The sequence below is a fragment of the Typopeltis vanoorti genome, chromosome 6 (genome assembly GCF_054136105.1).
Source record: "Typopeltis vanoorti isolate ZY-2024b chromosome 6, IOZ_Tvanoo_1.0, whole genome shotgun sequence".
Classification (NCBI taxonomy): Eukaryota; Metazoa; Arthropoda; class Arachnida; order Uropygi; family Thelyphonidae; genus Typopeltis; species Typopeltis vanoorti.
In genome coordinates this window covers 155,652,348-155,676,303 of record NC_143554.1, presented here as the reverse complement: position 1 = coordinate 155,676,303, position 23,956 = coordinate 155,652,348, and the positions used below count along the sequence as shown (strand labels likewise).

General features: G+C 37.5%; 1 protein-coding gene across 4 annotated transcripts in view; it reads right to left on the bottom strand.

Annotated features, from left to right (window-relative positions):
* Positions 1–23,956, bottom strand: part of LOC150106126 (uncharacterized) — a 424,317-nt gene that overhangs the window by 20,810 nt on the left and 379,551 nt on the right. For 3 of the 4 annotated variants that reach the window (XM_090393871.1, XM_090393873.1, XM_090393874.1), the window contains 2 exons: positions 16,950–17,012; positions 2,854–2,916 (listed from right to left, as the gene is read on the bottom strand). In XM_090393871.1, the coding sequence (XP_090249997.1) occupies positions 2,854–2,916; positions 16,950–17,012 (126 nt within the window). The remainder of the gene's footprint in view (positions 1–2,853; positions 2,917–16,949; positions 17,013–23,956) is intronic. The other variant, XM_090393872.1, reaches the window with a different exon arrangement.

Below are 23,956 nucleotides of genomic sequence, written 5' to 3'. Positions count from 1 at the left end.
AATACACAGTTCAACAGATTTGTTAGTCTGTCCAAAATAAGGAATATTACAATCGCACCATAACTTGTAAACACCTGGATATTTCAAGTTATGATGAATAGGCTTCGGATAGCTTATAAGAGAACAGACTTTAGGGAGTGTAGTGAAAAATGTCCTGATGTTGTATTTTTTAAGGACTTTAGCCAATTTATTGGAGACTGAACTAATGTAAGGTATTGAGATGCTACCTTTAAAAACAGTAGTTTCCATAGTACGCTGCCTAGGAGGATGCAGAAGAAATTTTCTAATTGTTTTTTTCAGAATATCCATTTTGTTTAAAGATAAGAGAAAGTTGTTCAATTTCTTTTTGGAGTTCATCTGGCTCATTTAAAAGAGATCTTGCTCTGTGTCCTGAGGTAGAAATAGTTCCGAGCTTTTTGTGGTGGAAAGTGATGAGATTGACAGTGATATCTGTTAAAAGATATCTGTTAGTATGAGTTGGTTTTCGGTATATAGAGATTTTAAATCTATCAGAGCATCGAGTAAGAATTACATCCAAGAAAGGAAGGAAGGCAGTTATTTCATTCTAGTTCAGCAGTGAATTTTATATTAGAATGCTGGTTGTTAAGATGTTGAAGAAAATCCATGAGAGATGTGTGTTCGTGACTTCACATAATGAAAATGTTGTCAACATAACGTCTCCAAAGTTTCGGTTTAAGTGAGAAGGACGATATGGCTTTCGTTTCAAAATCTTCCAGGAAAATGTTTGCAAGAACTGGGGATAAAGGGTTGCCCATTGTTAGTCCCATATAGGGACTCCATTTACAAACAAAACCAAGGCCTAGCAATGGGCAACCCTTTATCCTGGAAGGGTTGCCCATTAAACATTTTCCTGGAAGATTTTGAAACAAAAGCCATATCGTCCTTCTCACTTAAACTTTGGAGACGTTATGTTGATGACATTTTCATTATATGGCATTATATGGAGTCATGGACACACATCTCTCGTAGATTTTCTTCAACATCTTAACAACCAGCATTCTAATATAAAATTCATTGCTGAACTAGAACGAAATAACTGCCTTCCTTTCCTGGATGTAATTCTTACTCGATGCTCTGATAGATTTAAAATCTCTATATACCGAAAACCAACTCATACTAACAGATAGCACTGTCAATCTCATCACTTTCCACCACAAAAGCTCGGAACTATTTCTACCTCAGGACACCGAGCAAGATCTCTTTTAAATGAGCCAGATGAACTCCAAAAAGAAATTGAACAACTTTCTCTTATCTTTAAACAAAATGGATATTCTGTAAAAACAATTAGGAAATTTTTTCTGGATCCTCCTAGGCAGCGTACTATGGAAACTACTGATGGAAATGTACTCCATGAAATTGATGAAGCCAAGGTTTACGGAGTATTGTTGGATAGGGAACTGAGGTTTGGATAGCATATAGCAAAAGTGACTAAAAGAGCTCATAGCATTACCTAGTTACTGAGGAACACCCTTACAGAGATATAATTACATCTCTTTATAAGGCTTTGATAAGGCCCCTCTGGACTACTGTAAACAGATATGGCCATCTGGATTTCTTTGGGCTGAGGAAGAGGGTGATAGGATCTGTCGGTGAGTAGTGACTTAGGTGAAAGTAGGTCAGTGGAATGCTCCTTATGAGGATTTGTTTATAGGCAGAAAACTGGGTTATATAACAGAGACATACAAATTCTTAAAGGTTTTATGGGAATGATGGAGTGATTTTTCAGTACAGCTCGAGGGGGGGGGAATTAGAGGTTTTCTCTAGAAATTGAGCACAAGTGATTAGCAAGGATGTGAGGATGAAATTTTTAATGAGTGAGTGAAATAGTGCCATGAGAGTGCTATAATAATAATACTAATAATTATTATTGAGACAGTTTTCAAGGGAGATTTATGTCAGTAGCAGTGACAACACTGTCATTATATGTTGTACATTTTTAAGTGAAATGATTGAGTAGGGACATACAGTCTGAGGTAACAGACTTTTGGGCATGAAACTTATACAGAGAGCAGCCATTCACTTGACCATCCTATTCTACTACTTGGATCGCTCCCCCCATACACACTCTCCAAGCATGACGAGACAGAGTATGTGGCAGTGGAATTAGGACACAGTTGACTAGGATGCCTCATGACTCCTTACTGATAAATACAGCCTGCATTATCACTTGCTGCAGGGCCACACTGTTTTTACTTATGCATCCTCAAATTAGAGGAGGTTTTGGGTCTGTAAGCATATTTTGCAAGCTCTTAGGACATCGTTCATACTGCATGTCAAAGGTAGGTGGATTACAGAAACCAAAATTCTTGCTGTGTGGCCAAACATTCACTACTTTAGGCCTCCCATAAGAAACATCACATTGTTAGTATTTCACTGTATGATAAAGGCCATCTACCATTATCTCAGTTACCAACAGAAGAAGAACTGACATCTTCAGTGCATGTGGAAGAAGTTCTCGTTAAGAAAAAGTCGGGAGTGTTATTAGCTGGATGGAAGGATTACTTGGTATTTTGGGAGGTAAATGGACTATTTGTGTTAGATCACTACTAACAGCAAATTCTTCAGCATCTCTATCAGCTTGACCCCTGTCAGACAGACATTTGTCTTATTAATCCATTAATAAATAAACATATTTATTTATGGTGGCATCTATATACAAATACAAACACTGCATGGGTATAATATTTTATTAATGCAATGTTTGTATATTGCTTGGATAGGGCATCATAGATTATACTGTAAACAATAGGTATAAATTAAGTATTGAGTTTTTTAGTTGCATCTTTATTATGAAATTTAATTTTACTAGAAAATATTTTTTTAAAAACAAACCTCAATCAATCCCAAAGTACTTCTTTGTTTATTGCATAGATGTTCTTGATCTGCTTTGAGTTTCTAAAATGATAAAATTGTAAAATAAATCATTATTGTTATTCTTAACAATAATTCAATCAATAGACTCTCTTGTACTTCTGAAAAGATCATACAGGATTTCAGTTGATGGAATTTTTCATTTTATGGAAGGTGGGGAAAGAACAAGAGGACATCCTTGGAAGCTGAGATTGAATGCTGCTAAGAAAGGGATGAGCACTAGATTTTTCTCTCATAGAGTGGTGAATGATTGGAAGGGATTGCCATTGGATATTGTGTGTGCAAGTAGTGAGAATAAATTCAAGGATAACTATGATAGCTGGTGTGTGTAGTATGTGGCCTCTCTTGATGAGTTCCTGACTCCCTGGAGGTCTCTCATAATAATAATAATTAATAATAATAAATACGCTATTATACAACTTTTGGGAATGTCTAATTTTTTCCCCTCTCTATATCCAATCTACAAACAATCCATTCCATATTAATTTGTTAATATCATCTGAATCTGGCTCCCACTGATGAGACCTCACGAATGGTCAAAACCAGTATGGGTAATGACCCATACTGGTTTTGACCAGTATGGGTCATTACCCATACTGGTCAAAACCAGTATGCTTTACATTAAGTGTGCTTTACATTATGTGATAATAAAGTAATTGATGTGAAGTTAGCAAACTCTATATATACAAGTGGCTAGTCATTGAAGATACTTCAAAGACAAACTTTGTTTGCTGATACAGTGATTTATCAGGACTTCACTACAGTATTTGATAGAGTATCACATGATAAACCAGTGTTGAAATTGAGCAAGATGGGAATGAATGGTTACAGTTAGTACCTTAATTACAGGGATACATGTTCAATAGGAGCCAGGATGTTGTGTATGGGAGTGCAGCATCTCAAAAAAGGAATGTGAAAAATGAGGTAATACACTACAGGCTTCTGTTCTATGACCAGTTTCATTTGATTATTATTATTATTATTATTATTATTATTATTATTATCTGACCTCCATGGAGTCAGAGACTCATAGTAAGAGGTACATGCTATTGCACATAATGCTCATTCAGTATGACTTAAACTGATTCAACGTGTCTACATTCCCGACACACTCAAGGCAATGCATTCCAATCACCAACCGCTCTATGTAAATAACTTGTTCCTCACTAATATGCTCACAACTTCCTTATACAGTTTCCAGTGATGCAATTTGTTCTGCCCCCATCTCATATTCTATGAAAATTCTCTCCCATGTCAACCTGATAACAACTCCTGAATAGCTTATATGCTTCAATCACATACCTCATCTTCCTCTTATTCATGAGGCTTTGCAATTTACATTCTCTAAATCTGTCATCATACTCCACATTCCAAAGACCACTGACCACCTTTGTGAATCATCTCTGGACTCTATTTAATATATCCTCATCATCATGATTTCACGGTGACCAAATCTCTGTACAAAAATCCATATGAAGCCTGATAAAGGCATTATATACTAACTGAATCACTCTCTGGCCTTGTAATTTATACCCTTCATATAATTGATTATTACTATTACTCATTTTGCACCACCTCCAAAGTACTTCCTTCCAGATTTCATGTTTAAGTCCCTCATTCATCTATTTTACACGTATTTTATTCAGTATTCAGCTATTTGGCCTTTGAATACATTCACATACTGATGCTGTTATGTATTTTTTTGTCAGTTCCAAAGTAGCATTTATTTCCTTACCATTCAACTAATCATTGCATGCTATAGCTCCAAGTTGTCTCCTAAGCCTGTCATAATTACCAGGCTTGTAATTCCACATATATATCCTTCCCTCACAGAAGTCTGCATATAGCTAGCCACAACCCAGGTAATCACTTCTTGGTCACTCTCACCAACTGGAGGGAAGTGTGAAACCCCACTTACAATTACATCCTCTGAAGAAATGATCAGATCTAACACTCGCAATCCTCACATGCCATCCTCAAGATTCCACGCAATTGGGAATAAAGAAATTCATTTTCCTTATTTCCAAATGCTATTGCTTCATTGCGATCTATAATTAAAATCGTCCATAATAATTACTCTTCCTTTGTTCACTAATCCAAGTTGTTTATACTTTCTTCATCTCCATCCTCCACATTCCTTGGCCTACAGCAACATCCAACTAAATATATCTTCCTGTCAACCTCCACTTTACACCACACTGCCTCATAATCATTACCACTGTTTCCTTCTTTCATGTATACTTTATGTGGACATAATAGCAATGCTATTCGTGTGAAGAGGCTTAAGTGCTGTGAGGACATCATGTTGGAGGCTTAATGGATTTTTTAACAACACTCAAAAAGAATTAAAATAGACTTTAATACTTCCTATATTTCGTCCTAGTCACTAGGACATCTACGGGGATTACAAAAAAATTAATGTAACATATGCACAAATAACAAACAATACTAAGCCCAACCACGTGGGTGACACTAAAGTCCTATCTAGGTAGAGCGCCCTCTAAGGGCAGTCGTAGGTGGCCTGGAATGTAAGGTGGGAACTCTGGTGATGAGTGTTTCCCAAATCTTCGGAAGCTTAATGCACCCATATTTATTGAGATTTGGTTGGTTTTTGAGAGCTGCTGCTGCTTCTAAGAAAAGTCTCTCTTTCTTGAATTTGCTGTGGTGGAGCATGGTGGTTTTCTTCCATGCTCCATTCGAATAAATCGAGGCCATTTATATTTTATAACATTTGTTTGTTATTTATTTTTACGTTACATTTATTACCCTATCGTGGATAGTGATCAAGACTGGTTATTTAGTTCAGAAGATGAAAGCGGGAAACGCTTCGAGGCCATAAAACAATTTCTACATTTTTCAAATAATGATGAATTTGATCCAGCAAATCACCCTCGCCCAAAGGAAATTGGCGGAAAAACGACCGCTTTCTGATTTTTAATTGGTGCATTAAGGGGTTAAGGTAACCAGTGGTACACCGCTGTACCACTGGTTAAGGGTGTACCACTTGTTCCCTAGTTATTCAGTCTGTACATTAATGACACTAAGGATTTGACAGGAAACACAGCTTGTTTGTCTTGAAAAGAGATTGAGAAAGATTATGAAAGAGAAACATGGAGATGAACAGCTGGATTCAGGCCAAATAGAGGTTAGCCTGAACCAGTGGCACACCCAGAGAGGGGGGGGGGGCAGGGCTCCCTCCAAAGAAGAAGGAAAAAACACTAGAAAATTTTCTAAAAATCTTTCCCTAATTAAAATTCATTTTTTTTTTTTAATTTATGTTATGTCGTGTCTTCTATTTCTATACTACTTATGAATTAGTGATCATTACAGATGCTCAATCATAGGTCGTATGCAGTGCATAGTGTGTATTCTCAAATCATCTACTCAACTCAGGCCCCCCTCGAAGATTAAATCCTGAGTGCGCTACTGGCCTGAACCATGAATTCATTATCTCCACTCTTAAGACAAATAGTTGAGAAATCATGGGAATATGACAAGGATATGTAATTAGGTTTTGTGGATCTGGAAAGGACATATGACAAATGTTTTGGAAATGTTATGACAAATGTTTTCAATGTTTTGAAATTCTACAATTATATGGTTTGAATAGAACATTATACAGAGCTAGGTATACAGTCTATATTTAAGTTGTCAGAATAATGGAAATGTAACAAGATGATTTGATGTAAAATCAGGGTTAAGACAAGAATGAACATTTATTTCCACTCTTATTTTTCATCTATATGGATCACATTATGAAAGAAAGTGGCATCAAGTCTGATATTAGAATTAGCGATGTCAAACTTAGCTCTTGGCTTTATGCAGATGATCTACTCTTAAACACATCTAGTGCAAGTTTCCAAGAAACACTAAATAAATTGGCATGAAAATCAGAAATAAAAAGATACAAACTGAAAATATAGGATCTCCACTTAGAATGCAGCCTGAAGAAAACTTCAGGCTGCATTCTAAGTGGAGATCCTATAGAACAAGTAAAATATTTCAGTTATTTAGCCACAGTTTTTAGTAAAGATGGCAGGTTAAATCTGGAAATAGACAACAGAATAAGCAAAGCTATTGAGTAGCCAGCTGAATAAATTTATATGGAATAAGAGAGAAATTAGCCAAAACACAAAACTACTAGTATACAAGACAGGTTTTAAACCATTTTTAAGTTAAGGATCTAAGAGTTAGGTTAGAAATAAAGCACTTGATCAAAGACTAGAGACCACAGATATGAGGATTCTGAGAAAAATTAGGGGAGTGAACAATGGCATCAATGGCAGAATCATTATTATTATTATTATTATTATTATTATTTATTATTATTATTCAGGCCTCCAAGGAGTCAAAAGACTCATCGAGGGAGAATCATATTACAAATGAAGACATTAGAAAGGAACTTGACATTATTAGCATTCAAGAATAGCGCCTCCGTAGCGCAATTGGAAGAACGACGGTACATTGCGCCCTTCGATTGGAATAGGCCTAAGTTCGATTCTCGTCGCAACGGGAGGAATCTTTATCTGGTCGATTTCAATCGAAGGTGAGTTAGCCGATCTCATACGGAGGTAGCAGGGTTTTTTCTCCTGGAAACTCGGGTTTTTCATCCCGCATACAGACAAATCAGCCCTTCAGAACACACGCAATTTACAGACAAAACATACTAGTTGTGGTAGTGGTGGAGGTGGGCGGTAGATGGCGTTGATGGAGATGATTCGTAGTAGTGGTTTGGTTTAGTGGTTGAGACAGTTGCAGGTGTCCTCCCGCGATGAGTCTTCGGACTCCTTGGAGGTGTCAGGAATAATAATAATAATAATAATAAAGAATGTGTCAGCAGAGCTAATCTAAGGTGGTATGGCCACTTAAACAGAATGGGTGAAGAAAGATTAGCAAAACAGGTATTTGATGCCAAGATAGCTGGAAAGAGACCAGAGGAAGACCAAGTACAGGTCAGATGAATTAATTTGGTCAAAACTGCCTTAGAGGCATGAAATGTTAGATATAAGGGGGCGCTAGTGGGTCAAGCGCTACGAACGTGTTTTGAAGAGCTCCTGATTCAGATAAGTTTTACTAGGAATAATTAAGTATATATGCGTAATTGTTTAAGTAAGAGCGGCTGTAAACGTTGTACGCTACCGATATTATTAGTGTGGGGTTTTTTTCTTGCTTAAACTAAATACGAAAACGTTAATATTAGACCTAGTAACCTGCAGAGAAAAAAAAAAAAAAAAATGGCGGCAGCATTGTCATTCCATGATTTTAATTTGGATTTCAGTCGGTTCGTTAAGTGTGAGGTCTGTTATATGTATTCCTTCGACTACATAAATGATTTGTGGATGTTTAGTGCGGATGGAAGAAGGGTGTGTGCGAAATGTGACCTGAACAAGGAATTGATGAATGCGAATATGAAGTTGATGACAGAAAGTGCTAGTACCGATAGTGTCGCGAGTGAACGTTTGAAAGAGAAGGATGGCGGGAAAGACAGGCGAAAAAATGTTAAAAAATCAGGAAAAAAGAAAAAGAGCGATTTGACAACCGTAACGGACGTTAAAAGGGACGAAAGTAAGGCGGAAAGAAACGAAATTGAGAGAACGAATGAAAGTAGAAATGGCGTGGTGCAGAAATCGCAAGTAAAAAAAATCGAAAGAATGAATGATAGCGAAAAAAGAATGACTGATGGTGAAAGTTGGACGCATGTTGGAACGAAAGTACTGAACCAAAGAAAGATGAATTACAGTAAAAGTGAGAAGAATGATAGCGAAAGTTGGACTCATGTTAGTCCGAAAGTACGGAAACAAAGAAAGATATGTGAGAGTGAGAAGAATGATAGTGAAAGTTGGACGTATGTTGGACCGAAAGTACGGAAACAAAGAAGGATGAATGAGAGGGAAAGTGAGAAGAGGGGGTCGAGAGTTAGAAAGTTAGAAAGATTTAATGATAGAGTGAATGTGTCGCGAGGTTCAGAAGGTGAATTGGATTGGATGAAGCAAGAAATGAAATGGATGCGGAATGAAATTAAGAGAATTCAAGTCAAAACTATTAAAATAAATCATGATGGCATGAAAGAGATAACAAAAGATGAGCGAGTGGTGTTGTATGACGACTCCATTATTAAAGGTGTGCTAGAGGATAAAATGCACAAGGTATGTTTTCCAGGCGGTAAAATGAGTAGAGTGATTGAGGCATTGAATATGAGGTGGGAACGAGCAAAAGAGTTAATTGTATTAATTGGTACGAATGATTTGAGAGAGAACAAAGAGCATGTCAAAATGAATGTCAGGAGACTGCTTGGAAAGATAAAGGAGAATAGTGTGACAGGAAGGGTGGTCAGTGTGTTGCCTAGGTATGATTGTGGTGAAATGAGGCGGAGAGCAAGGATTATGAATGATATTCTGGCTGAAATGTGTGAGGAGATGGGAGTAGAGTTTGTTAATGTGTGGAATGAGTTTGAGGGACGAAGTGAGCTGTATGGGAGCGATGGACTGCATTTGAGTGGTTATGGTGTGAGTCGCTTGGAGAGACTGCTGCTGGAAGGTAGAGAAGTGAATAGAGAGAATGAATCAGATCGAGAGGGGAGTGATGTGGAAGAGCAGGAGAGTAAGACAGGAGAGAGTGAAGGAGTGGAAATGAATGTGGAAGTGAGTGGTATGAGTATAGAAAATGAGAGAATGGGTGTGCAAGAGGAGCAGGGAAACGGCGAGGCTCAGGGTGGACAGGGATACACAGCGTGAGAAAGGTGGATGCTCCAAGAGGAGGTGAGAGAATGTGTAGGCAGGAAAGTAATGGGATGATCAGGGATCAAAAGGAAACAGATGGAATTGCAAAGGGTTCTAAAATGAAGAAGCAGAAAGGGAAATGGCCCCAGTCCAGCATGGAGAGATCACATCGAGTGAGTGGTATCAGTGGAACTAGCTGTAGATCCAGAAATGAGTTGTTGTGTTTGTATACCAATGCTAGAAGTATAAGAAACAAGGCGGATGAAATGGTTGCACTAATTGCGTCTGTGCACCCAGAGATTGTCGGAATAAGTGAGACATGGTTAGATGAGGATGACATCCTGACAGGAATAGAGATGGAAAGGTATGATGTGTTTCGTGAGGATAGAAGGGGTAAAAAGGGAGGGGGAGTGCTATTGATGATAGAGAAAGAGTTATGTCCATACAAGGTAGAGATGCAAGAGGGAAATGGGGCCAGTGGTTTTGAGGCAGTATGGTGTGAGATAGAGGTGAATAGAATCAAATACTTGGTGGGATGTTGTTATAGACCTGGTAATGTGGATGGTGGTGATAGTGAAATCTATAGTCAAATAAGCCAAGCAAATAAGAAAAGGGTGATCATTATGGGTGATTTTAATTATGGCAATATAGACTGGAATGAAGAGATAGCAACTGGAAGTAAAGAAAATGAGTTTCTTGAGTTTTTGAGGGATAACTACCTCAGACAGTATGTAACAGAGGGCACACGAGGATCAAGGGTCTTGGATTTGGTCATCTCATCGGAGGATGTAATTATCAATGAGGTATCAAATCATCCACCAATTGGTGAAAGTGACCATGAGGTGATTACTTGGGTGGTTGCCAGCAGTGCAAGGACCTCTGTGAAAAAAGGGTATATGTGGAACTACAAGGGGGGTGATTATGAAGAGCTCAGGAGACAACTTGCAGGTGTAGCATGGAATGAGGAGTTAGCTGGAAAAGAGATCAATGCAGCTTGGGGGATTTTCAAAAAATATTTAGTGGATGCAATGTCTAAATGTATACCACGGGTAAGAAGGTTAAATAAGTTAGGTGTGAGATGGATGAATAAAGAGATTAAGCATGCAATACAGAGAAAAAGGGCATTGTGGAGGCAGCATAAGAGAAGTGGAAGTAACCAATTTCATGAGTTCTACAAAGACCAGGCAAGGAGAGTGACTTGGTTGGTGAGAGTAGCTAAAGAGAGGTATGAACAGCAGTTAGCTAATGAAGCTAAAAAGAATCCTAGGGAGTTCTTTCGATATGTAGCCAGCAAAAGAAAGAATGATTATGGAAGGATGACATTGATTGGAGGAAATGGTATAAAGACAGCTGTTGCAGAATGTGTGGTGGAGATACTTAATGAGCAGTTCATAAAGATCTTTCAATCTTGTGAATGTGACTTCATGGAGAGTTTAAGAGCAGTTGATGATGGGGAGGAGAAACTGACTGTAAGTGAGCAAGAGGTGTTTGGGGAGTTGAGTAAACTAGATGTAAATAAGGCTGTGGGACTTGATAATATATCAGCGCGTATTCTGAAGGAATGTGCCAGAGAGTTGACACCTGCCTTGACATATTTTTTTAATACGAGTCTTGCACTTGGTCAAGTCCCTAAAGAGTGGAAGGAGGGCAAGATTGTGCCACTTCATAAAGGAGGTGATCGAACTCAAGCATCAAACTATAGGCCTATCTGTGTGTCAGGTGTTGTGGTTAAGTTGTTGGAGAAGCTTGTGAGAACTAGGATCCAGAGTTGGGTTGACAACAATGGTATAATCTTTGATGGACAGCATGGATTTGCTAAAGGGAGGTCATGTTTTAGTAATCTACTTACTTATTACAATAAAGTGACTGCTTCCTTGGACAGAGGAGAAGGATACACAGTAATATATTTGGATTTTGCAAAAGCTTTTGATAGAGTACCTCATGATAAGTTGACAGTCAAACTAGAGCAGATGGGGTTGGATATTAGATTAGTGCATTGGATTGGAGACTGGCTATCTGATAGGTATCAACAAGTTGTGTATGGGGGTGCAATATCCAGGAAAAGGAAAGTCACTAGTGGAGTGCCTCAGGGATCTGTTTTAGGGCCATTACTATTTAACTTGTATATTAATGATATTGGCAAAGATTTGGATGGAGATATTCAGTTGTTTGCAGATGATGCAAAGTTGGGACGAACCATAAAGAGTAGTGAAGATGTTGTGGCCTTGCAAGAAGACTTGAATAAATTGAGTGATTGGGCAAGCAAATGGGGATGTGAGTTCAATGTTGCAAAATGTAAGGTTTTAAAATTTGGAAAACAAAGATGGGATGCAGAATTTATGCTTGGTGAGAATATATTGTTGGAAGTAGAGGAAATAAGAGATCTGGGAGTGTTAGTGGATAAGGATCTAAAATTTAGGGGACACATTGCCAAAATTGTGAATACAACACAAAGACTTCTGGGAATGATGAGGAGGACACTGATGTGTAGAAGTAGGGAGATTCTTGTTCCATTGTATAAGGCTTTGATTAGGCCACACATGGACTATTGTGCCCAAATTTGGTCACCTGGTTTTCAGAAGGATGAAGAGATGTTGGAAAGGGTCCAAAGGCGACTGACTAAGGTAGTTTCTGACCTCTGGAATGTCGAGTATGAGGAAAGATTGAAAAGATGTAATTTGCAGAGTCTAGTGGAGAGAAGGAAGAGGGGAGATATGATAGAGACCTACAAGTTGGTAAGGGGTTGTTATAGGATCAATGGTGGAGAAGTTCTACAGAGAATAGTGGGAGATCAGGGTAGAACCAGAGGTCATGCCTGGAAACTGTATAAAGAGGGTGTGAGTAGGGGAGTGAGAGGCAGGTTTTTTTCGTGCAGAGTTGTGAATGATTGGAATGCCTTGCCTGAGAGTGTGGTGTCTGCAAGGAGTTTGAATGTGTTTAAGACCCGGTATGATGAGATGTGTGTGAGATAAAAGGACCTCCTAGATGAGTCTTTGACTCCATGAGGTCTTGTTTAATAATAATAATAATAATAATAACAATAATAGACTGCTCACAAGCAATAGATTGATTTGGAAGAAAATTGTTGACAGGAGATAAATAACAATGTAAACTTAATCATGTCATGCTCTCACAATAACCCAAACACCCTTAAAATTTGGTAAGCAATGGTGGAATGCAAACAATGTTCCCTCTAATTTTTTGCTGTGAGTGTGTGCAGAAATTTGCATGTGTGTGTGTGTAAAATTTGCCTTCTTTTGAAAAGTATGTGCACACCCATACGAGTCACCATAGTGATCATTTAAGCAAAAAAGTTAAAAGATTTTAGTTCACTCTTTACCTTCTGGTGTCAATGGGATATCAGCCAGGTCATCCCAACTCCTCACCGTGTTCCTACACATAGCAGTAGCCTCCCCAGTAAACAGTTGGAAATCGCGATTCACAAGCCTTGGGCAGGACTCGATCCGGGGACTTCATGCATGCGAGGCCAACATGATACCAACTGTACTAGATAGGATTCTAAGTGTGTGTATTATTACCATCACCAAGTAAGTTGTGTGACATCAATCACAGAGCTAACATAAATATTTTATATATATTTAATATTGATCTGATTAGAAGTAAGAAATAAAGTAAAAAAAAAAGATAACACTAGTGATTGATTGCCTTTAATTAAATTTTCTAACTTTGCAAATAACTCTAAACATACATAATAAAATATTCCCATTACTAATTCTCACCTTGTTAAACATTCATAAGTCCGTTAATAATTCTCATCTTGTTTAGTTCTAGCTTCTATCTCTTTATTTTTCTCTCTTCTGTCTTTGGCATTCACCCACTCTTTATACACACTATCTAAATTAATTGAATTTCCATATAATTGGTAACTTTTCACTCTCATTAGCATATCCAAATGACATTCTCCTAAACGGTTTCTAAGTTGGTTTTTTATTCGATTCATTAGACTAAAAAATTCATTAGACTAAACCTTGCTCACAGTCTGCACTAGATGCAAGGAAGGATCCTCCAATATTCATCAACTTTGCAAAATCACAAAACTGCTCATTTTGAAGAGCAAATACAACCATTTGTGTAAAATTTGATATCATTTTGCATTTAATTTTTTCTTGTACAGAAAATTTGAAATCATTAAACTGACTAATTATTTCTATAGTATCATCCAGAAAATCATGATATTTAAGGCAAAGGGCATTAACATGTTCACTACCAAATGAGAAATCACAATGTGAAATAGAGGAGATATCAAACACTGACCATTCTTGTAACTCATTCTCAGGGAATCCATCCTCTAAATGTGCACATAAACAATTTATAAAATTTAACAGGAGCCTAGTATCTACTGGTTCAGTCTCTTCTTGTTTAAGTAAAGCATTTACTCTGTCACTCCAGCAAGCATCACCTTCTAAATACTGATTCCTGATTTTGTTAATCTTCCCTCTGGCACAATTATGACTGTCTAGTGGTGTAAGGTTACTCCTTTGTAAGATTTTGCACAGGGAAGCCATTTCTTCAAAAACATCATTAAAACATTAAAAGCTACTTTGAATGTCACGTTAGTTAATTTATTGTGACTGTGACAACAATTAACTACGGGATCATTTGATTTGTCTTTTTCAAAATATGTGATCAGTCCCTCATAGTTTTTTATTATTGCCTGTAATACAAAATGTCTGGATAGCCACCGCACTTCATTGAGTGGTCTGAAGGCAATAGCTTCATTTTCAGACGCCTCGACAATTTCTTTAAATTCATGTCTTTTCACTGTGGAACGAGAAAAGAGTGTGTACACTGTTCTCATTAATGTATCAATATCTCTGATTAGTTTAATTTCCTTCTGCATATCACAGATCCCCAGATTGTTTCTATCCCTCTTGTTCTACCCACCCCCCTCACCCATTCTGTGAAAAATATCCACAGAAAAATGTTCAATTTCCTTCCGCATATCACAGATCCCCTGGGCAAAGTTAATATCCATTAACTTTGACCAGCATCACTGTGGCTCCATCAGAGGTAAATATCACAATTTTTTCGAGATCAAGTTTCTTTTCTTGATAAAACTGTTTAATAGCTAACACAATGGAGGAGGCATCACATGCCTGCAACTGAATTATTCCACCAAAATATGTTTTATATCCATTACAATCTTTAGGTCTAAACTTAAAATAGAGAATGAGACATTTGTTAACAGTTATATCAGTGCTTTCATCAATGGTTAAGGTGTGGAAATTTGCAGATGCAATTTGCTCAAACATGTCATTTTCAACAATTAAATTGATTGTTTCCAGAAATTCAAATGCATAATTTTTGCTTCGCCAGCTATCTGGGAGTTGAACATACTTTTCCATATATTCATTAATATGTTGAACTGAAAGTAAAGAGTTATTCATCTTAACAACTAATAATTTAAGCCACACCCCTTTCACTTTGGCATCAAATCGCTAGCCTCAAATAGGGTTACTGTTAATAATTTATAAGTTTTGTGCAACTTCGAGAATGTAATAAAAAATGCGAGGTTATAGGCTTGAGCGTTGCCGAGTTACCATATTTTTTAAAGAATTTATGGGTTAATGTTTAGGTGGAACTTCTTTAATTAATAAATTTTAATTTCATCTTGAAAATCTAGTGCGTGCATATTTTTTGCTTTGTGCGCTAGTTATAAAACATGTGTGCATGCGCACACATGTGCACAGCTTAGAGAGAACATTGAATGCAAAGAATGTACTCTTGATGGGAAAGGAGGTAGAGAAAATGAGAGATCAGGAAGTGGTGATGGACATGGAAGTCAGAGGCCACATTACACAAGTTGTGAAAAAGTCACATTGGATAATGCCAATGATGTGGAGGCCCCTGACATGTAGAAATAAAGGCATTATGATGCCCATGTATAAGCCCTTGATCAGGCCTCATATGGATTATTGTGCATGGATTTGGTCACCAGGTTTTCATGGTAATGACGATATGTTAGAAAGGGTCCAGAGAAGATTCACAAAGGTGATCAATGGTCTTTGGAATGTGGAGTATGAGGACAGATTTAGAGAATGTAAATTGCAAAGCCTCGTGAATAGGATGAGGAGGGGGGGGGGATAATTGAGATATACAAGTTAGTCAGGGGGTTGTTATCAGGTTGACATAGAAGATATTTTTCACAGAATGGGTGAGGGGGGGGTAGAACAACAGGCCATCCTTAAAACTGCATAAGGAGGGTGTGAGCAGAGGAGTGAGGAACAGGTTCTTTACATAGAGAGTCGTTTGTGAGTGGAATGCAGTGCCTGAGTTTGTTGCGAATGTAGACAAGTTGAATGAGTTTAAGCCTTGCACAATGAGTCTGTGACTCCATGGAGGTCAGATGTTGGTAATAATAATAATATTCTATCTAATTCCATGGCTCTATTAAACTCTTTGCATAGATTTATTTTATTTTATTTTATGAAATGTTTGCATTGAGGTTGTGCATCCGAAGCCCCGGTATACTTTATAATAAGGTTATAATCTCAGAAAAATTTTCTTTTATCTGCCAGCTGTAGCGAATTCGGATTGGCATAAGGATTGGCTGAGGGAATGTGGACTGCAGAGTTTGGTGGATAAAAGAAGGAGAGGTGATATGATCGAGACTTTTTAACTGTTGAGAGGCAGTTACAGGGTTGACACTGGGGAGTTCTTTCACTTGATGGAACAGCAGGAAGGAGCGATGACAAGGGGGACATCCCTGGAAGTTACAAAAGGAAGCTCACAGCTTCCTTTTGTAACTTCCAGGGATGTCCCCAACCAACTGGGGAATGCATTGCCTGATAGAGTGGTGAGACCAAGAACAGTCAATGAGTTCAAGGAGTGGTATGATAGACTGTGTTTCCTAGGAAGGTCCTTCCATGATGAGTCTCTTGACTCCATGGAAGCCTGAATAATAATAATAATAATATTATTATTATTATTCAGGGCTCCATGGAGTCAAAGACTCATCATTGGAGGTCTTTCCTAAGAAACACAAAGTCTATCAAGACTCATCGAAGAGAGGTCCCCCCTAAGAAACACAAATTCTATCATACCACTCCTTAAACTCATTGACCATTCTCGCTCTCACTACTCCATCAGGCAATGCATTCCATGGTTCAACCACCCTCCATGCAAAGAAACCACTCCTTGCCCTCTTGCTCAGAGATTCCTTTCGTAACTTCCAGGGATGGTCTCCTGTCATCACCCCTTCCCGCTGTTCAACCAAGCGAAAGAACTCCCCAGTATCAACCCTGTAACCTATAATAATAATAATAATAATAATAATATGTATATCACTATTTTACATAACTGATGCTTTCAACTAACCTGAAGGATAGGAACTGTGATCCTGAGGAATTTTTTCAACTCATTATTTTCTTTCATCAGTCTCTAAAAAAAAAGGAGGATTCAAGATTGGTAATGAATAACTGTTTGTAACAGAAAATAAATAAATAAATAAATAATGGATAACGGATATCACTAACAAAAAATATAAATTTTAGGTAAAAAAAAAAAGAGGTAAAAAATAACATTGATATTATAGTTTTGCAGTTCTTGTGGTATTTTATTCAGTAAATTTCTAAAGAATTATTTTGCAATCAACATAAAAAAGAAATCCATATATATATATATATATATATTTATTTATTTAGCATTTTCTTCTTTCAACTGTTCAAATGATTTCAACAACCCTTCATTCTCCACAGACTGTTCATTAATTTGCCTCTTATTACTGTCTGCTGCTTCCACTTCCTTAAGAAATCCTAATGACTAAATCTGTGCAGAAAACCAGATGTCAACAGAATCCCCATAAAGAGGTGTAATAATCTAATTATCTCTCATGGTTAGTGTGTTCTTCAACATCAAGTTATCCTCTGAGTTGTACTACTCACTTTTTTCTTGTAGTCCCTCACCACCATCATCCCAAAATGTCTATCTTTATCAATTCTTGGCCTGATAAATAGTAATGAAGAAAGCATCTCTTCCATTCAATACACTAGTCACTCTATTACAAAATATAATCATGCTACTAAATCATGACCTCCCCTTAACAACCCCATGTTACTTTCTTGAAAGTTCATTCTCATCAATTCAGGTTTGTAGTGTCTCTAACTAGCCTCTCCAACACCTTCACCATAAGACTTGATATACGTGCTGGCTATAGTTTGACACTGTTGACTTGGATGCAGTGGCACTATTTTTCCTTCTTTCCCCACTCTTCTGGAATTGTTCGTATTGCTACATTTCTATATATATATATATATATATATATATATATATATATATATATATATATAGAGAGAGAGAGAGAGAGAGAGAGAGAGAGTATGAGAGAGTATGTATTAAGCATGTTTCAAAAGTGAGTGTCTGTTAGGTGATGTGAATGTAACAAATACCAATGGTAAGATGGAAAATGATGTCATTGATGATGAACATGTGCCGACAGAAATAGAGGAGAATGAAATGGATATTAATAAAGAAATAGAATGCTTATGACAAAGTGCAAAATTGAAGAAGTGGCAAGAGTTAAGCAGGGCTGAAAAAAGAAACAGGCGATCCGAAGGAATAATAAAGACTGACCGAACAAACAAGAAAAACAAGTTATGGAGAAAATTATGTATGGAGACCCAATGATCAGGGGAGTACTTAATGAAAGTATGACAAAATCATGTTTCCCGGGTGCAAAAATTCATGATATTATCCACATCATCCAGATGCAAAAGGGTAAGTCAAAGGAAATGATTGTCTTTGTTGGTATAAATGATTTGAGAGCTGTATTCTATGAGGGAGGATGTAAAGGAGCTGTTAGAAGAAGCACAACTGAAGAGGGAGAAAGTGCAGGTTGTAAATCTCCTATCATGCTATGATAGAGAGATGAACTGAAGAGGACGGCATAGAGATATACATAGAATGTATACATTGTATATATAGCAATGAGTGTATACATAGATTGTGCAAAAGAAAGGATGTAGAATTAATGCATCTGTAGTTTCTGTTTAATGGAAAGAAAGACTTGTACAATGCTGATGGCATGCATCTAAATGGCTTTGGTGTTAGGTGAGCTTTGTTCACCAAGCATGCTGAAGTGCAAATTCATTGAAACTTTTAGGGAAAGCATTAGGGTGGAAATAAGTGATTTTGTGTGAAGGCACCCACGAAGCAAGTGAGTGTGAGAATGACCAAGTGAGAAATCTAGTAACTCAAGCAAAAATATTGAATAGGGTAGTCAATTCAGAAAAATTAAAGGTGGGTGGGGGACTAAAGGGATGCTGCAGTTTCTATATACTAATGCCAGAAGTATTGGGAACAAGAGGGAGGAGTTTTTGGCATTAGTAAGTGTGACCTCGCCAAAAGTTATCGAAATTAGTGAGACTTGGCTAACAGCAGATGATGTGGTTACAGGGATTGAATCTGAAGGGTTTAGTATTTTCAGGGAAGATAGGATGGGGAGGATTACTACTGACAATATCATATGAATTGCAACCAATAAAGAATAGGAGATAGGTGGGAGGGTGGCTGTTCATTTGAAGCAATCTGGTGTGAGATTAAGGCCAGTAGGACAAAATATACAGTTGGTTGTTGCTATAGGCCAGGGAGTTCCACAGATGATCTGGAAGACATGCAATGCCAAATTAGTACAATGAGTACAGGTCGAGTGATTATTATAGGAACTTCATCTATGGAGATATAGACTGGAAGGAAGAATGATCACATGGCAGGAAGGAAAGCAAATTTATACACCTACTGATAGATAATTACTTAAGGCAGCATGTGATGAAGGAGACTAAGGGTGGAAGAGTATTAGACCTGGTCATAGGTTCAGAAGAACTATCCATAACCAAGGTGACAACATTGCCTCCAATTGGTAAAAGTGACCATGCAGTCTTGACTTGGGAAAATCATGCTTAGGAAGAAGCTTAAATCTGTACAATGGCATAAAGCACTATAGAGTAATGATGTTAGTATTGCATGAGATATAGTTAAGGGTCATCTAGAGGAAACAGTATTAAATTGTATATCTAGGTTAAGGAGGGTTAATCAGGTAGGAATTAGATGAATGAGTAATATTATTAAGCATGAGCTGCAGAAAAAAAAATGCTGTTGTGGGTATATAAAGAGAAAGGTGACTAGCAAACTCATGAACAGGTCATGACCAGCATGACAAGGAAAGCAAAATAAGAATATGTGAAGAATCTAATTGAGTAGGCCAAAGGAAATCATAAATAGTTTTGTTATGTGGTAAGTTAGAGGAAGAATGACTATGGAAGATTAACCTTCTCCTTCCACTGGCCCACCGTGGAGTATAGGGTATACATTGCACCTGTAACTTTCCCTATATAGGGGAAACAGGATGCAGAATTCCTATCAGAAAAAAGGAACATAAACGACATATTAAATATAATAACTATGGTCAAGCTGGTCTTTCTGATCATGCGCTGAACACTTTACATAGAATTGACTGGAAAAGCACCAGTTGTTTACATAACACCAAAACATGGTATGAACGTAAATTTAAGGAGGCCTGTGAAATTCTTATCAATCACCCTAATCTTAACAATAATGATGGTCTAAAAATCCCATGAATATGGAAGGCACATATTCTACCCAAATAACCTTTCTCCCTAAGAGTTAATTTTAAATAGAACTATAGGTAATCCAGGATCTTAAATCTAATATAACAATTGTAAGTTAATTTAGGACATCATTTTCACTGTAACAAAACTATCTATATGACAGAATTTTCTCTGATGTCTTAAACATAATATAGCTTTGATGTAGCTAATTTCTTTTATTTCATTTATTTATTGTAATTTTATTTTATTTTCACTAGAGGTCAGGGCAGTAGAATAACTGTTGATCAAATCATTGTATCTTCAGCATACTATGTGAAATGTAATTTAGCTTGCCTCTGTATATATATATATATATATATACAGTAAAACCCTTTATTACACTTTTCAGGGGACTGATGGAAAAAAGTGTAAATAGCAGGAAATGTAAAAAAACATTAAAAAAAGGCTAAAAGATGACTTACTGCTAGTATGAGTCTACCAACTCGATTACAAAATTTAATAACTGAAAATAAATAAATTTACAATAATTTACATTTATCTATTTAAAAAAAATCTTTAATTGTTGATTGTTTTTGCTCTTTTTTTTTTTTTTTTTTTTCGTTGACATAGCGCCAGATTGCTTTGCATTAAGTTCAATGCTTGACCTGTTTTTTTTTACTATCGTGTTCAAAGTGGACACGGAGAGTCCAAGATCTTTTGCTAAATGCACACGTGTTCCGGCATGCCAATCTACACGTTGCAGAATTGCCATCTTTCCTTCTACCGAAATATATTTTCTGTCTTTTTTTCTCCATGTTACTAACTGGATAATCCACCACTGCAACTTGAGAGCAACTCACATGCTAAATTACATAGCAGAAATTCAGCAATATCAATTCGTACCGTGATTGAAAAATCACGGTATCACTCATCACTACATTACTGCTGCAAGCATGCAGGTCACCGTGATGGCAGAAACGAAACTACAGCCGAAAGCAACGCCATCTGGAAACAGAAATCGATTCGAAAATCAATACTGCCACCCGAGAAAAAAATTGAGTGGAAGGAGGGTAATTATTATGGGAGATTTCAACTATGGTAACATTGATTGGAAGAAGGAGGGACACATGTGCGGAAGGAATTGGATTTTATGCGGTTATTAAGGGATAACTATCTGCGACAGCATGTAATGGAAAATACTAGGGGTCAGAGAGAGTGCTTGACCTAGTAATTGCATCTGAGAATTTAGCTGTAACGAATATGACCACGTTGCTACCAATTGGTGAGAGTGATCATAGGGTCTTCACTTGGGAGGTGGTTAAAGGTGTGAAATTTACAATTAAGGCAGGGTATATGTGGAATTATCGGGCTGGTAACTATGACAAGCTTAGAAGATTGATTGGTTCAGTGCCATTGCATGTACAACTGCAAGGGCTAGAAGTTGATAGTGTATGGGAGGCGGTTAAGAAGTGTTTGCATGAAACAATGGCTAACTGCATACCTAGAGTCCGAATAATAAATTAAGTAGGGGTTAAATGGATGAAAAACACCATTAAGCTTGAGCCGCAAAAAAAGAAACAACTATGCAGGGAATTTAAGGAGAAAGGTGACTGGCAGGCACATGATCGGTATAAAGTGTAAGCCAGAAGGGTAACGAGTGCGGTAAGTAGAGCAAAAAAGGATTACGAAAGAACATTGGCCATGCAGGCTAAAGAGAATCCTAAACAGTTTTTTCAATATGTTGCAAGTAAAAGAAAAAATGTATATGGCAGAATGATTTTAAAGAATGCCGATGGTAGGGAGGTAACCGAATCAGTTGATATAGTTGAATTACTGAGTGAGCACTTTGCAAGAATATATATCTTCCAGGTGGCGACATTGCAGAAATGAATGAACCAATAGATTACATGGGAATTGTGGTGAATGAAGTGGAGGTGAGTAGTCTATTGCAAAACCTCAATGTCAATACATCTGTGGGGTTGGATGGCATACCAGCTCGTGTCATACGAGAAGTGGCTAAAGAATTGTCAGTACCCTTGACCATTTTGGTTAATTTGAGTCTCGGGTCTGGGTTAGTCCCGAGGGGGTAGAAAGAGGGGAAAATAGTTCCACTGCATAAAGGAGGTTCCAAGACTGCTGTTGTAAATTACCGACCTATTAGCATATCAGGAATCGTTGTCAATGTCTTGAGAAATTAGACAAGAGAAGAATACAGGATTGGATAGATGAAAATGGGATACTGTATGGGGGACAACATGGTTTTGTGAAGGGTAGATCATGCCTCAGTAACTTGCTCACATTTTATAACACAGTGATGGCTGAACTGGATAGGGGTAATGGGTTTACAGTGATACTACTGGACCTTGCCAAGGCCTTTGACAGGATACCACATGGAACCCTAATCAGTAAACTGGAGCAGATGGGGATAGATATAGGGTTGGTGAGATGGATAGGAGGGTGGTTGAAGGAAGGATACCAGACAGTAGTTTATGCAGGAGTGGAGTCTAAAAGACGGCTTGTGACTAGTGGTGTGCCGCAAGGTTCTGTTCATGGACCACTACTTTTCAATTTGTTCATTAACGATATAGGAAAGGATCTGAGAGGAAGTGTTCACTTGTTTGCTGATGATGCAAAGTTGGGTAGAGCAATTGTGAGTGCACAGGATATCAAAATTTTGCAGGATGATTTGGATAGTTTGGAGCACTGGGCTAGGGAAAATGGATGTCAATTTAATGTGGCAAAGTGTAAGGTTATGCATTTTGGAGTGAAAAGATTAGCAGCAGTATATCACATTGGTGGAACCATACTCCAGGAGATTGATGAGGCCAGGGATTTGGGAGTGTTGGTGGATAGGGAATTGAAGTTTAGGGGGCACATTGCAAAAGTGACTAAATCAGCTCATCAAATCACTTGGTTGCTGAAAAATACTTTAAGAAGCAGAGACAAACAAATTATTGTTCCTCTATATCGAGCCTTGATAAGACCCCATCTAGACTACTGCGCCTAGATATGGGCGCCAGGGTTTCTTCTTGATGGGAAGGAGGTGGAGAGGATCCGGAGACAAGTGACCAAGATGATAGCAGGTCTGTGGAATGAACCTTATGAGAACAGGTTGAAGATTTGGGGTTGCAAAAATTGATTGATAGGTGGAAAAGGGGTGATATGATTGAGACATTCAAATTACTGAAGGGTTTCTATAAGATTAATCCAGAAGATATTTTTGAGAATAGGACTGGTGGTGGGAGGACTACAGGCCATACATGGAAGCTGGGAAAGAATGTGGTTAGCAGGGGTGCTAGAGCTAGGTTTTTTACTTGGAGAGTGGTGAATGAGTGGAATAAGCTGCCAGAGTCTGTTGTGGGTGCTATGACCGTGAATGAGTTAAAGGCGAGGTATGATAGATACTGTGTGAATGTCGAATAGTTGTTCTTGACATGATGTTAGGGCCTCCCTGGATGAGTCTGTCGACTCCTTGGAGTTGCCCCAAATAATAATAATAATAATAATAATAATACTGCTATTCAACACCACCCTTAATTCATCTCCATGATATACACCAACAAAATACTCATCGAACATCAACCTCTCTTCATAATTATAAAATTCTCTAAGCTTTTGCTTTACTCCTTCAGTCAGTCCATATACAAATTTCTCTTTCCTTACTATACTCATCGTCTTCCTAGCCTGCCTCATTTATTTATTTTATTTATATTTATATAAATAAATAAATAATTATTTATTATTTGTTTGTTTATAGTTCCTGTTATTTCCCTGATATTT